The sequence below is a fragment of the Esox lucius genome, chromosome 21 (genome assembly GCF_011004845.1).
Source record: "Esox lucius isolate fEsoLuc1 chromosome 21, fEsoLuc1.pri, whole genome shotgun sequence".
NCBI classification, from domain to species: domain Eukaryota; kingdom Metazoa; phylum Chordata; class Actinopteri; order Esociformes; family Esocidae; genus Esox; species Esox lucius.
This window is the reverse complement of record NC_047589.1, coordinates 24570025-24584358: the sequence shown is the minus strand read 5'-3', so window position 1 is coordinate 24584358 and position 14334 is coordinate 24570025. Positions and strand designations below refer to the sequence as shown.

Here is a 14334-nt window from a genome sequence, read left to right as displayed (position 1 = left end):
GTTTACAATAAATAACTGTCAAAAGACCTGCGTAACAAGGTAATGGAACTTTATAAAAATGAAAAAGGATATAAAACAATCCAAAAGCCTTGCAAATGCCAGTCAGTCCTGTTCAATCACTTATGAAGAAGTGGAAAATTCAGGGATCTCTTGATACCAAGCCAAGGTCAGGTAGACCAAGAAAGATTTCAGCCAGAACTGCCAGAAGAATTGTTCGGGATACAAAGAAAAACACACAGGTAACCACAGGTAAATACAGGCTGCTCTGTAAAAAGACGGTGTGTTTCAAGGAGCACCATACAACGATAAATGACCTGCATGGTCGAGTAGCCAGAAAGAAGCCTTTACTGCGCCAATGCCACAAAAAAGCCTGGTTACAATATGCCCGACAACACCTTGACACACCTCACAGCATCTGGAACATCTGGTTGTGGTCACAACCATTAGCACTATGTTTGGGGAGGGGTCAAAAAGGCCTATAGTGAACAGAATACCATCCCCACTGTGAAGCATGGTGGTGGCTCACTGATGTTTTGGGGGTGTGTGAGCTCTAAAGGCATGGGGAATCTTGTTAAAATTGATGGCATGATGAATGCAGCATGTCATCAGAAATTACTGGCAGACAATTTGCATTCTTCTGTACGAAAGCTGCTCATGGGACGTTCTTTGATTTCTAGCATGACAATGACCCTAAGCACAAGACCAAGTTGACCCTCCAGTGATTACAGCAGAAAAAGGTGAAGGTTCTGGAATGGCCATCACAGTCTCCTGACCTTGATATCACTGAGTCACTCTGGGGAGATCTCCAACTTGTGTATTGCCCCTTTTTGCATCATTGATGCTAAAAGGGGCAATACACAGTATTAAGAACTAAGGGTATGCAGAATTTTGAACAGAGGTCAGTTCATTTTTTTATTTGTTGCAACGTTTTGTCAAACTTGTTATGCAAACTTTTGAGCACAACTGTAGGGAAGAAGCAGTCAGCTGGTATTCTGTCAATAATGGAGTGGCCAGCACAGTTACCGGATGTCAATCCTTTTGAGCTGTTGTGGGACCAGCTTGACTGTACGATATGTATGAAGTGCCCATCAAGCAAATCCAATTTGTGGGAGGTGCTTCAGGAAGCATGGGGTGAAATCTCTTCAGATTACCTCAACAAATGCACAACTAGAATGCCAAAGGTCTGCAAGGCTGTAATTGCTCCAAATGGAGGTTTATTTGATGAAAGCAAAATCTGAAGGACAATTAATTCAATGAGAAATAATTATTTCTAACCTTGTCAATTATTATATTTCCTATTCATTTTGTTGTATTTCCTATTCAAACTTATTTCATGTATATTTTCATGGAAAACAAGGACATTTCTAAGTGACCCCAAACTTTTGAATGGTATTGTACGTTATAAGTGGTTGTTTATCAATATATCACTAGAAGTGATCTCACATTCCACCATAAATGAGGCTTCATATGTTTCCTCTTTTGCAGAAAATGAGAACTGGTAATAACAACAGATCACATACAAAAATATGCATATCATTATTTAATTATAACATTTACTTTTGGGAATAAAAGCTAAACTTGTAGGCTTCCGTCCCCTGTCATGTCCTTAAAATGCTAAGGGTATGCTAAAATAGGAAGATAGGCTTTTTAACTGGTAAATCATGACAACAAAAGTGCAGTACATTTAAGCAATAAGGAATAAGGGGATGTGGTATACGGCCAATATACCATGGCTGAGGGCTATTCTTAGGTACACAGCAGAGTCCAAGGATTCAGTACTTAACTGTGGTATAAGTGCAATATACACCAAACCCATGTGATGCCATATAGCAATTATAAATCTGCGTAATTAGAAAAGTAACAATCCGTTTCTAAATGTACATTTGCCTCGGGTATTTTCCAGCGTAAATACAGTTCCATTGGCAATATACTGCAGTTTTTCTGCAGTACATCGCTGTTCATCTGCAATTATTGTTTGCCAAATATCACAGTTGGCAGGAGTTCACTTTTACTGTAGGTTCAAAGCTGCAGTTGGAAGCTAAAGAAAACCAGTCAAAAACTTTCTGCAGATATACAGTACATTTAAAAAAATATATGTTTTATGGTTTTGTGTTTAGCACTGCAATTCATGTTTGTTGACATAAGGCTTGTGTGAAGTTTAAATAAAAGTTTTAAAATACGCAACCACACACTAATGAAATTAAGTGCAGTAAATCCTGATAACACAGCAACATTTACTGAAATCGTTCTCACCTTATCAAGACAGTTTACTTTCTCTGTCGGATAGACAATTTTCCCACAGCGCGCGCATGGCGGATTCATTTTCTAATTATTTTTCTTTATTTCCCACCACAATAAATCCAATGTATTAGTGCGCACGAGTTGTTCGAAACCAGATAATACCTCAGTCTCACATCCCGAGGTCAAGTCCGTAAAAAAAAATAAGAAAGCAGCGCGTTTCTCGAGTCGTGAATCTCGCAAGTGCGTTCGCAGTCTCACATTCACTATCTTTCCTGTCCTGAGTGGCTGCCGCATTAAAATTGCACCGACGTAAGCTGAGGCTGCTTGTGTGACACAGCACCTATAGTACCACGATCCAAGCTGTTAGAGAGATGGAGGGAGAGAGAGAGAGAGGGGAGGGGGGGAGGACACGGAGAGAGTGATGGGAAGCGAGAGACCAAACTAAGCAAATTCAATTTAACAGCGCAGACGTTTACTTACGACGTCGGAAGCTGATGGATTGGGTACAACTGTTGTCTAAGACCACGAAAAATAACTAAGTTTTGTCAGGTCAAACGCAGATAGCCCCGTTGTGAATGTTGTTTTTTTAAAAAAAAGCATGACGTTATTTCCACAACGTACAATTTCAAAAACTTTTTCTTTGCAGCGTTTTCATTTAAGGTCTCCTCATTCACATTCAGAAAAATTTAATAATTTAAACGTGAGCAGAACATCTATGGTAATCTGTGTGAAGAGAAATAGACTGGCGATGTTACGTAACACATTCAGTGGAAACCAGATCAAAGGATCGCATCCTGGGGCTTTTGTTCTATGAATGCAAGTCATGAAAGACAGCATACAACACATATAGCCTACACAAGAACAGCTCCAGAAATACCAATCACAACAACCACAAGGGAAGATTAGTATATCCATCTCTGAGTTCATTTGGCATCATTTGCAATAATATAGTCATCTCCAAAATGACTGACACACTATAAAAATGAGCATAGAGGCTGCATAAAATAAACAACCCAGTTAATGAGCTATGGTGTAATTTTCCAACATTTAGAATGATAAATTACACATTTCTCAAATTATATATGTATTACAGCAAAAACTTTACTGTCAAAATAGTATTAGCCTTTAAATACTTTGCACCCACTCTTTCTAAGGATAAAGGCCAAGTCTTTTCATATAATTTTTTATTGTATTGGAGAACACACTAGAAGGAATCTTAGACCATTCCTCCATATAGAATCATTTCAGATACCTGAGATAATTTGATCTGCGCTAATGGACTGCCCTCTTCAAGTCAGACCACAGGTTTTCAATGGTTTTAAAGTCTGAAGACTGAGATGTCCACTGCATAATGTTGATTTAGTGGTCACATAACAATTTCTTTGAGGATTTTGATGTTTGCTTGGGATCGCGATCATCCCAGAGGATCTGCTTGCTCTCGAGGTTTGGAATCCAGATTTGGGGCTAAAACTCCTGTCACCTGGTAGTGGTAATAATGATGCTGACATTCACAAGGGCCCCAGGACAAGTGGAAGCAATACCGCCCGTAACATGAAAGATCCTCCACCAAATGAGACTGTAGGTATCCACATCTTTGCTGTGCATGCTGTGCAGGACCAGAGGTCTAAATTCTGTTTACATGTTCCAATCCAAGTGACAATGCCATATAAAAACTCAGACACGTACTTTTGCTGGATGCTGTTTTCATTGATGAAAGCAACCAAATTGTATATTTGGTCAATCCAAAATGTAAGCAAGTCCTGTATCAACTGTAGCATTAGATTCTCCTTTCCTCTCAAAACATCTCCCTTACTGCGCTTCAGGATAGGACGCACTTAGCCACTGTCTAATTGATGAAGGTCAACCACCATTCCCACCAGGGACCAGGTTGGAAATACACTCACCTAAAGGATTATTAGGAACACCTGTTCAATTTCTCATGAATGCAATTATCTAATCAACCAATCACATGGCAGTTGCTTCAATGCATTTAGGGGTGTGGTCCTGATCAAGACAATCTCCTGAACTTCAAACTGAATGTCAGAATGGGAAAGAAAGGTGATTTAAGCAATTTTGAGCGTGGCATGGTTGTTGGTGCCAGACGGGCCGGTCTGAGTATTTCACAATCTGCTCAGTTACTGGTTACAACCGAGGTATGCAGCAAAGCATTTGTGAAGCCACAACCCGCACAACCTTGAGGCGGATGGGCTACAACAGCAAAAGACCCCACCGGGTACCACTCATCTCCACTACAAATAGGAAAAAGAGGCTACAATTTGCACGAGCTCACCAAAATTGGACAGTTGAAGACTGGAAGAATGTTGCCTGGTCTGATGAGTCTCGATTTCTGTTGAGACATTCAGATGGTAGAGTCAGAATTTGGTGTAAACAGAATGAGAACATGGATCCATCATGCCTTGTTACCACTGTGCAGGCTGGTGGTGTAATGGTGTGGGGGATGTTTTCTTGGCACACTTTAGGCCCCTTAGTGCCAATTGGGCATTTTTTAAATGCCACGGCCTACCTGAGCATTGTTTCGGACCATGTCCATCCCTTTATGACCACCATGTACCCATCCTCTGATGGCTACTTCCAGCAGGATAATGCACCATGTCACAAAGCTCGAATAATTTCAAATTGGTTTCTTGAACATGACAATGAGTTCACTGTACTGAAATGGCCCCCACAGTCACCAGATCTCAATCCAATAGAGCATCTTTGGGATGTGGTGGAACGGGAGCTTCGTGCCCTGGATGTGCATCCCACAAATCTCCATCAACTGCAAGATGCTATCCTATCAATATGGGCCAACATTTCTAAAGAATGCTTTCAGCACCTTGTTGAATCAATACCACGTAGAATTAAGGCAGTTCTGAAGGCGAAAGGGGGTCAAACACAGTATTAGTATGGTGTTCCTAATAATCCTTTAGGTGAGTGTATATCCACTCAGTACTGTTATGCTGCCCTGTATAAGGGCGTCATCTACATCTCTAAAAATGTAAATGTATACATGAATATTACATCCTTCGTACCAGAGTGAAACAAGAAGTCATGATAGGTCACATCACTGTACTTTAAAAAGTGAAATATTAGTGCAGATAATAAATCGAATTAAAATAATCTTTAGGGATGATAATCATTCTGACCCGTATCTTTTTGAGAGAAATGAAACCAGCTAAAGAAAAAATGCCTGAGCAATTGAATTAGTATAAAATAATATAATTTTCATATTCTTTAGCATTAATGTCTCTTTTCTTTTTAATTTTATTCTCTTTCTTTTTAACTTTCATCAAAAGCAGACAGAAACCCTGACCCCCAAGGTTACATGAGTAACCTCTTCTAGATGCTATGCGGTCATAATGAATCAATCGGTTTTGGATTTGTTCATACTAATGGGTGTAATTCACTAATTGTTTAAACATCAGTCTACAATCTAAACACAAATCAAAAATGTTTTGATAGGCAACATTTCGTAGTTGAGTAAATCATTTACATGGTGAAATAAAAAAATATTTTCATATCTAAAATGTGACGAGGAAAACATGTGGCTACTAAGTGGAAAAACACTTAGTATTTGTGGCCAGCCTAAGGCACACCTGTGCAATAATCATGCTGTCTAATCAGCATCTTGATATGCCACACCTGTGAGGTGGATGGATTATCTCGGCAAAGAAGAAGTGCTCACTAACACAGATTTTGACAGATTTGTGAACAATATTTGAGAGAAACAGGCCTTTTGTGTACATAGAGAAAGTCTTAGATCTTTGAGTTCAGCTTATGATAAATGGAGCCAAAAACCAAAGTGTTGCATTTATAATTTTGTTCAGTGTATGTTTTCACCTCTTTGATGGTTGGGCATGGGATGATATGGGAATAACAGTTTGGTTAATGTTAGTTTTAACATCTAATTATATGACGACACCGCCTAGAAATTGTGGCTGACATCTTCAGCACCGCAAAACAAAATTATATGCGTTGGTTTTTAGAAATACAGTCTCTCCAACCCGCTTAATTTTAAAATATTAGAACATAACAGCTGCAGACAATCAATTAAACCATGTAGACTTCGTTGTAGAAACATATAATAAAGAAAAATATAAACGCAACATACAGTGTTGGTCCCATGTTTCATTAGCTGAAATTAAAGATCCTAGCTAGAGATCTCCTCAGGCCTATGCACAAAATGCATAAAAAGTGTAATTCTCTCAAATATTGTTAACAAATTTGTCTAAATCCCTGTAGTGAGCATTTCTCACTTGCAAAAATAATACATGCACGTAAGAAAATATTTTTCATAGTTAATGTTGCGTTTATATTCTGTTTAGTGTAGATAGACAAATAATTGACGGGCTTCCAAGGCAAACAAAAAGGTCAGAAACATGATGGCAAATAGACTGTCTACTTAGATTTGTTATTATAACCTATTAAATGTTAAAGCCAAGCAAAAATTGTTTCAATTTACTTTAAGCCTTATCTAAGTCTTTAATTAGTAGTTTGAATCATTATCGAACATCAGCTCAGACTGGGTGAAACGGTTGAAATCAGAGTTGTCTGAAATAACATTGACTTGGTGCGCTCCCGAGTGGCTATTCGTGGTAAAATGATTGTGCATGATAACACTTTCATGGCATACTCCATGTCCATCTGTAAAATGATCTACAATCAAAGCATATTCTTATAATTATTTTTTCGAAATGTTGTCTTTAAAAGCAATACATTTATTGTGGTGGTTAGTTTATTGTGCGCTTTTCCGTAGCAGATTCAAGACGTTTTGGACGTTTAGGCTAATTGCGATATCCCATAATGCAATGGGAACTTCTAGAAAGAATACAGGCGATAATAAAAATATTTCTCTGACGTCTTTTATCGATTTTAGCGAGCATTATACATAATATAATGAAGGTACAAATATGCCCGGTACATAAGGATTGTCACCAACCATGAGTAAAAATAATGCGCATGTATGTCTATACAAATAATTACATCGGTAATAGCGCTCTTTGACTGGTCCGATTGTAGTGGGTCCATACGATTGATATATCCAGAGTCAGTTATGTAGAGTCCTTGTTTGTGACCCCAACCCGCTCACTACACAATTTGACTAGTCTTTTCTCCCTCGAAGTTGTGAACGGGTGTTTTAAAATGTCAATTTACCAGTAAAAAAATTATAAAATCTTCGCCTGCTTATTTCAACAAAGTATTAATAGACCCAAAAACGTAGGCATCATGTCATTAACCATCTCCACTAACAACGAAACACTTGGATTTCATTATTATCTTCTTGTCCAATGAAAGTTCTTGCATTTTATTGGTGCTCATGCATATTCTAAATAATTCCCAGCATGCACCACGGTGCTATGATTGTGATTGCAAACTCCTCGGTTGCCTGCGGTTTTATGCATACATATTCCCAAAGCTTAGGAATATTTATTGACTGTATTACATTTTACAAAATCTGTGAAAAAATAGATGTGCAGCTACCAGAACCCAAAACCCTGAGATGGTAGAACGGTGTAAATACTTTATTGCAAAGCGATTCTACCGGTTGGTCCGAAAGCGGTGGGAATTACACTTGATTGCTTCAGTCAGTTACAGAAATCCTTGTTTCTTCTCTGCCCCCTCCCACTGTAGACTTTGACCAGCCTTTTGCTCCGCGATCATTTATACCTGAATATAAGTAAAAGCATTTAAAAACAATTTTCACGTTATGTTTACCGTCCAATCGTATCTCTGCTCAATATGTAATCTCTTTATGCAGGTCTTGCATGTATTTTCTTGCATCATCACCACCTGTGGGCACTTAAAACAGACCATATCCATAATCTAATTTACTGATGCCAAAAACGCAATGTAATTTGCAATGTAATCAATTACATTGAAAATTACTTTTTAATACTCGCAAACTTGTCCGTCTATGACAACCACAAAACTATACCTTAAGCAACATTTACTATGACAGAAAAAGATAACACAAATGAACTATTAATCAACATTAATATTTATTTGGACAAAATAAATGGCAAAACAGTAACAACATACACAGACAAATAATTTAAGACCTTGTTTTGCGTGTCTGACTAAGCTACAATATACAATAGAAGTTGTTCCGGGTCTGAGAGCAAAACTATTAAACCTTTGAGGGTGAAAGCAATGGGCTTCCACTGAGAAAATAAAAAACTAAGTGATTATTTAGCAAGTGCAGTGATGATTTTTGAGTTCTTCAAAACCTTTTAATCTATTTCTCCACCAAACATCCCATCCCCCATCCTTGGGAGCAAGATTACTTTCCAACCCATAAAGGCAGCTTACACAAAAACATTTTAGTATTTTGTTCATTGGTCTGATTATACAATCCCCAAAGTCTGAATTCAACATTCCTGAAAAGCATTCTGCATTTTTTTTCCACTGTACTGAAAGTTCTCCATCTTCAAAACTTCACGTCTGCACTTTTTGAAGATTGTAGCATCTGTGTACTAAAGAACAAAATATCAAGGCAGATTGCAAGTAAGAAATAAATTCCAACTAGCAGACAAATTATACTGCTCATAAGAACCTTGATTAGCTGAATGACGTGTTACAGTAAAATGTGAGTTTGAGTGTGAAGTTAAGACCGGCCAACACAATGGCCATCATTTGATCCTGAAGAAAACAAGCTCCACCATCTTGGCCGATATCTGTGATTGACAATATTTTCCTGTTACGCCACCGCTGGGATGAAGTACTGCAGGGACACATCTTCATGAAGCAGAATCAAATGAATGATCCTTTTGTGAACAATATCTGGTGGGTATAATGACATTTTGATCAGTGATCTGCAATCATCGAGAATACAGTGATTATTTCTCAGGCCAGTCTAACCATATAATATCACACGTTTTTCCCACATTTCATGAGGTGAAATAAAAGATCTGTGTAATTGTTCATGCATATAGAAAGCTTATTTGACACACTATGTGCATGGATGGGTTTTTATTATTATTATTTTTTTCTCCAAGATAATCCAATCACCTGACAGGTGTGGCTAATTAAGAAGCTGATTAAACAGAACAACCATTACGCAGGTACACCTTGTGCATGGTCAAAATGTGCAGTTTTTTCACACAACACAATGCCAGAGAGGTAGTTAACAATAGTTAATAGACTTTGAGACAGTACACTCAACTGGCTTCACAACCGCAGACCCACACCTAAGCATGTCAACCCAGGGACTCAATAATCTAGTCTTCACCAACCACAGTCCTAGAGAACCACATGGGATCCAGGCTTTGTGCGGTTATTTTATGGCTGGGCTGGATTAAAGTCTGCAGAACACAGTGGTCCTCTGGGACCAGGTTTGGTAACAATTACATTTAGTGAAAGTTAATTACTTTTCCAACATGGTAAATGGAAGCTGACTCACTGCACATGGCCTTGCTGGGGTTGACCTGCTGGCCCATGAGGAACTGCTGCAGCTTACGGATATCTACCCGGGTTTGAGCCATGAGTTCGGGGTCTCTGCTGTGACTACGGCCCTGGGAACCATCATCACCTGAGGCCAAGAGAGTGAATAAAAGCACAGATATTGCTCCCAGATTAGCTGTGTTTACAAAAGGTAGACCATTTTGGATATTGTATTACATGTTTGAATTTTTTTTTTTACTCTTCACATTTTTTCAGAGCTGGTCTGATTGGTAACAATTTTTTTTTGTAAATGCTCTTTTTTTGTTATGCGTTATGGAACACAACCCATATGAAGATTATGCACTTACCCCAGGGAGGGTTTCCAAGGTCCTTGAAGTGGGTGGTTACAGACACTAAATCGGTTTCAATCTTCAAGTTCATCTCTCCGTTCAGGTTGGCCTCGATCACCTAGCACAAGAGTTGGCTTTGTACTTAAATCCGATTACCCAATTTACACAGCTGTGTTATGTTACTATATGTGAGTATTTACAGTGGATATAAAAAGTCTACACACCCCTGTTAAAATGCCAGGTTATTGTGATGTAAAAGAATGAGACAACGAAATCATGTCAGAACGTTTTCCACTTTTGTGTGACCTATAAAGTGAACAATTCAATTGAAAAACAAACTGAAACCTTCAAGGGGGAAAAATAAAAACCTTACAATAATCTGGTTGCATAAGTGTGCATACCCTCTTATAACTGAGGATGTGGCTGTGTTCAGAATTAACCAATCACATTCAAATTCATGTTAAATAGAAGTAATTACATACCTGCCATCATTTAAAGTGATTAAAACAAATAAGCTGTTCTAGTAGGTTTTTCATGACATTTTCTTAGTTGCATCTCAGAGCAAAATCCATGGTCCGCAGAGAGCTTTTAAAGCATCAGAGGGATCTCATTGTTGAAAGATATCAGTCAGGAGAAGGGTACAATTTTTTTTCCAAAGCATTAGATATACCATAGAACACAGTGAAGACAGTCATAATCAAGTGGAGAAAATATGGCACAACAGAGACATTACCAAGAACTGGATGTCCCTCCATTAAAGGAACTGCAGGAATTTCTGGCAAGTACTGGCTGTGTGCTACACGTGACAACAATCTCCCGTATTCTTCATATGAATGGGCTATGGGGTAGGGTGGCCAGATGGAAGCCTTTTCTTACAAAGAAAAAATACAAGCCTGGCTGAAGTTTGTAAAAACAAACACCAAGTCTCCCAAAATCATGTGGGAAAATGTGTTATGGTCTGATGAAACCAAGGTTGAACTTATTGGCCATAATTCCAAAAGGTATGTTTGGTGCAAAAACAACACTGCACATCACCCAAAGAAAACCATACCCACAGTGAAGCATGGTGGTGGCAGCATCATGCTTTGGGGCTGTTTTTCTTCAGCTGGAACCAGGGCCTTAGTCAGGGTGGGGGGAAATATGAACAGTTCCAAATACCAGGCCATTTTGGCACAAAACCTTCAGGCATCTGTTAGAAAGCTGAAGATGAAGTTCACCTTTCAGCATGACAGCGACCCAAAGCACACATCCAAATCCACAAAAGCATGGCTTCACCAGAAGAAGATTAAGATTTTGGAATGGCTCAGCCAGAGCCCAGACCTGAATCCAATTGAAAATCTGTGGGATGATCTGAAGAGGGCTGTGCATAGGAGATATCCTCGCAATCTGACGGATTTGGAGCACTTTTGCAAAGAAGAGTGGGCAAATATTGCCACGTTAAGATGTGCCATGTTAATAGACTCCTACCCAAAAAGACTGAGTGCTGTAATAAAATCAAAAGGTGCTTCAACAAAGTATTAGTTTAATGGTGTGCACACTTATGCAACCAGGTTATTGTGAGTTTTGTATTTTAAATGTTTTCCCCTCAAACACTTAAATTTTATATCAAAACGACACTGGAGACACTATAACAATTAAGGGTCTAAGCACGTTTGGGGCAAATGTTGAATTATCTGAGTTTCTGTTAAGAAGCCACATACCAAAAAGTTAGAGAGGTTCTTCATTCGATCCACAACATTTTTCATTGTCTTCAGGGGGGGCAAATATATGCTCACCTGCAAAGCATTCAGATACATAAGCTTAAGGCCTCATTATAACAGAATAAACAACAGCATACCTGATGTGCTAATCTGGCATAACTTCAGACGCCTGGATGCCAGTCTAGTTCTGCTTTAGAATTGGCTAAGGCAGAAAGAGACCGGGACCCCAGGCTAGAGAGGCACCAGTACTCACATCAAAGTCTGGCACGCTGGGCTCTTTGAAGTCATGCCAAAGCCTTCTGGGTATTACGTCCACTGGGATGTCATGGGTGACAACTCGACTGACGCTGGAAAGTGTTGGCTAAACCAGTGAAGAAAGTGGCAGTAAAAAGATATGAAGAAGTCACCGGAAATCAAGCTTAACCATTTGGCTGTTCCATCCAGCTAAAGGAGGAGTTGCCTCGATAAAGGCTGTTTCTACTTGAGATTTGTTTCTTACTTGGAATGTTATTCTTTGACACAAAAGGCATGGCTGGGGGGGAAAGGGTTACACTGACTTCTGTCTATATTTGACTGACTGATTGACAACATGTCAAATATGCGACATTGTTACACATGAGATCAACACGGCTCAGTAAGTGTTGAGAGATTCCTCTGGAGGAAGACACATTGGATCTGGTTGGTGTCGCTCTTACCAGTTCTGCAGCAAAGGTCAGACAAGGACAGTGCTTCTTGGTCAGCTTGATCTTCACACACTTGGCATTCTGAGCAGTTCTCAAAGCCCTGGACAAGTTTTCAGGGGTCACCTCTAGGCAAATCTCATTAGCTTCAGGGGCCACACCTTCTAGCTGATACTCGTCAAAGAAGTTGGCCTGAACAAATTGAGTGCAAATAGAGAGAGGCTTTTTTGATGAATATAAAGCTCAGACCACTTACTCTGCCAACAAAAAGCAACCAATAGCAATGCAGGACTGACTTCAGTGGTTAGGTTATTTACAATAGATGAGCCTGGCTTCCACTAACAACCGAGTTTCTGTTCTCCATTTACACAGCAAATTATTTTTAGGAGATGACAGTGCCTGACTATTTTATAATACATAGACATTTATGTAACAGCTGAGTGAATTGCCTACATCATTTTGTGAGCTAATAAAGCACAAATTATTGGTAAAAATATATAAATGTTATTGCATGGGCATGTACCTGAGATAATTCACACCACATGCTGACTCCACCGCTGGCTATTTTACCTGATAGTACAAAATATAGGTTGCCTGGGGTTAAACGCAGGATACATGTCTTCGTTAGTTTAGAGATGGTATTCACCACACCTGATGGCGAGAAATGAAAGGCAATGCTGATGGGGTTTCATGCTCGACCGTTCATGAAGAGTGCTGTCTGTGGTTCTTAAGGTCAAGCATAGAAGTTGCCCATTTTACCTTTTGGTTGGTCCAGGGTTCAAATGACCTGTATTCACCATCCATGTCTGGTCTTTTTGAGCCTAAGTCGATGACCAGTCGGTTATTTCAGCCGGTTATTTCTTCGTTGGATTGTAAACAGGCAACGTCTATGGTTCCTCAAGACCACTGGCAGCACCCGTAACACAAACACCAAGCTATAACAGTAACTGTAGTTCAGCTGGTGAAGTGAATCTAGAATGCCCCTAAAATGAGACACGTTGCTTAAGTGTTCGCTAGCAAGTACCCCAGTTACATGACATTGTACACCTACAGCTAAAGTTACTATCTAACGTAGGTACTTGCAGAAAAAGATGACGCACTGCTGGGGTAGCTATTTATCGAAAACGTTTATACAGTAAGTTTATACGCTAGCTAGCCAATGGTAACTTAGGTTAACTAGAACAAACATAAGAGCAACATTCCAGAGTTAGCTTGCTACTCACGCGTGAAATGATTAAGGCAACCAACATCAATAATCTTTGCTCGGAACTTCATTGCGAATTTTATTTTCAATAGAAGAATGACACAGAAACTTGAGAGAAAAGTATTACTGTTACGTTCATTTTGGCCCGCCGCGCGGGTCGAACCGTCCTCCTAATACTTCCCCTGAGAAGTAGGTATCTTGCGATTTCTGTTCCACTTAAATAAATCTTGGTACGTTTCTCCAGAAATCCTGAAGATAGCGCTCAGTTTGCGTTTCTTCTCGAAAGCAGTCAGACTAAAAGCATCTGCATGAAAACGAACTCCTTATAGTAATGTTACTGATTTCATATTGCATAAATGTGTTTTAATGACAATCTTTAAATGATGGCCTATGTAAACTGAAATATTGGTGGGCCTAAATTCCCAAATTGCATAATGAATTAATGATTGGATCAGTCAATCAATCAAATGTATTTAATAAAATACTCTTTTAAACACAGTTTGCAGTTTTTAGGATGGATTTACATATACCCAGCCTTAAACCCCTAAGCGCCAGGAACAATAAATTGATATCATAAGAAAAACTAATAATAACGCATTTATAGAAGACCTATAGGTTGTTCAAAATGTACTTTATACAGATATAGCTAATACTTGTTATATAGGTTATTTTAATGTGAATGTTCCATAGAATAAAATAATTATCCTACATGTCAAATGCTTAGTTTCATAATGGTTTCCTCCATATGGATATTGAGCGTCCTCTTTGCTACTCTCCCT

The 14334-nt window shown here is 38.9% G+C and overlaps 2 protein-coding genes across 6 annotated transcripts in view; both read right to left on the bottom strand.

Moving 5' to 3' along the window:
* Nucleotides 1-2593, bottom strand: part of LOC105019564 (LIM zinc-binding domain-containing Nebulette) — a 72389-nt gene extending 69796 nt beyond the window's left edge. For 2 of the 3 annotated variants that reach the window (XM_013139657.3, XM_034289268.1), the window contains exon 1: nt 2254-2593. In XM_013139657.3, coding sequence (XP_012995111.2) covers nt 2254-2322 — 69 coding nt within the window. In that variant the 5' untranslated portion in view covers nt 2323-2593. The remainder of the gene's footprint in view (nt 1-2253) is intronic. The other variant, XM_010885840.4, reaches the window with a different exon arrangement.
* A 5628-nt stretch (nt 2594-8221) lies between these two features.
* Nucleotides 8222-13750, bottom strand: hus1 (HUS1 checkpoint clamp component). Of its 3 annotated transcripts, XM_020041725.3 has the most exons (9): nt 13575-13748; nt 13111-13286; nt 12875-13002; nt 12367-12543; nt 11925-12032; nt 11672-11746; nt 9990-10089; nt 9641-9769; nt 8222-9021 (listed from the first exon to the last, which is right to left on the bottom strand). In XM_020041725.3, the coding sequence occupies exons 3-9, from the start codon at nt 12893-12895 to the stop codon at nt 8939-8941; spliced, it is 693 nt and encodes a 230-aa protein (XP_019897284.1). In that variant the 5' UTR covers nt 12896-13002; nt 13111-13286; nt 13575-13748; the 3' UTR covers nt 8222-8938. The 3 variants fall into 3 exon arrangements, with proteins under 3 accessions (XP_019897284.1, XP_010884137.1, XP_010884138.1); XM_010885835.4 differs by lacking the exon at nt 13111-13286 and having other exon boundaries at nt 13575-13750; XM_010885836.4 differs by lacking the exon at nt 13111-13286 and having other exon boundaries at nt 12875-12921; nt 13575-13750.
* Between the last annotated feature and the right edge of the window lie 584 nt (nt 13751-14334).

Excerpts from the sequence above, each read along its gene's own strand:
- hus1 (XM_010885835.4), bottom strand. The coding sequence starts at position 13,626 with ATGAAGTTCCGAGCAAAGATTATTGATGTTGGTTGCCTTAATCATTTC. Across the intron at positions 12,544-12,874 it reads TGTGGTGTGAATTATCTCAG|GCCAACTTCTTTGACGAGTA; the intron begins GTACATGCCCAT and ends CAATTTGTTCAG. Across the intron at positions 10,090-11,671 it reads AGAACCTCTCTAACTTTTTG|GTGATCGAGGCCAACCTGAA; the intron begins GTATGTGGCTTC and ends CTCTTGTGCTAG.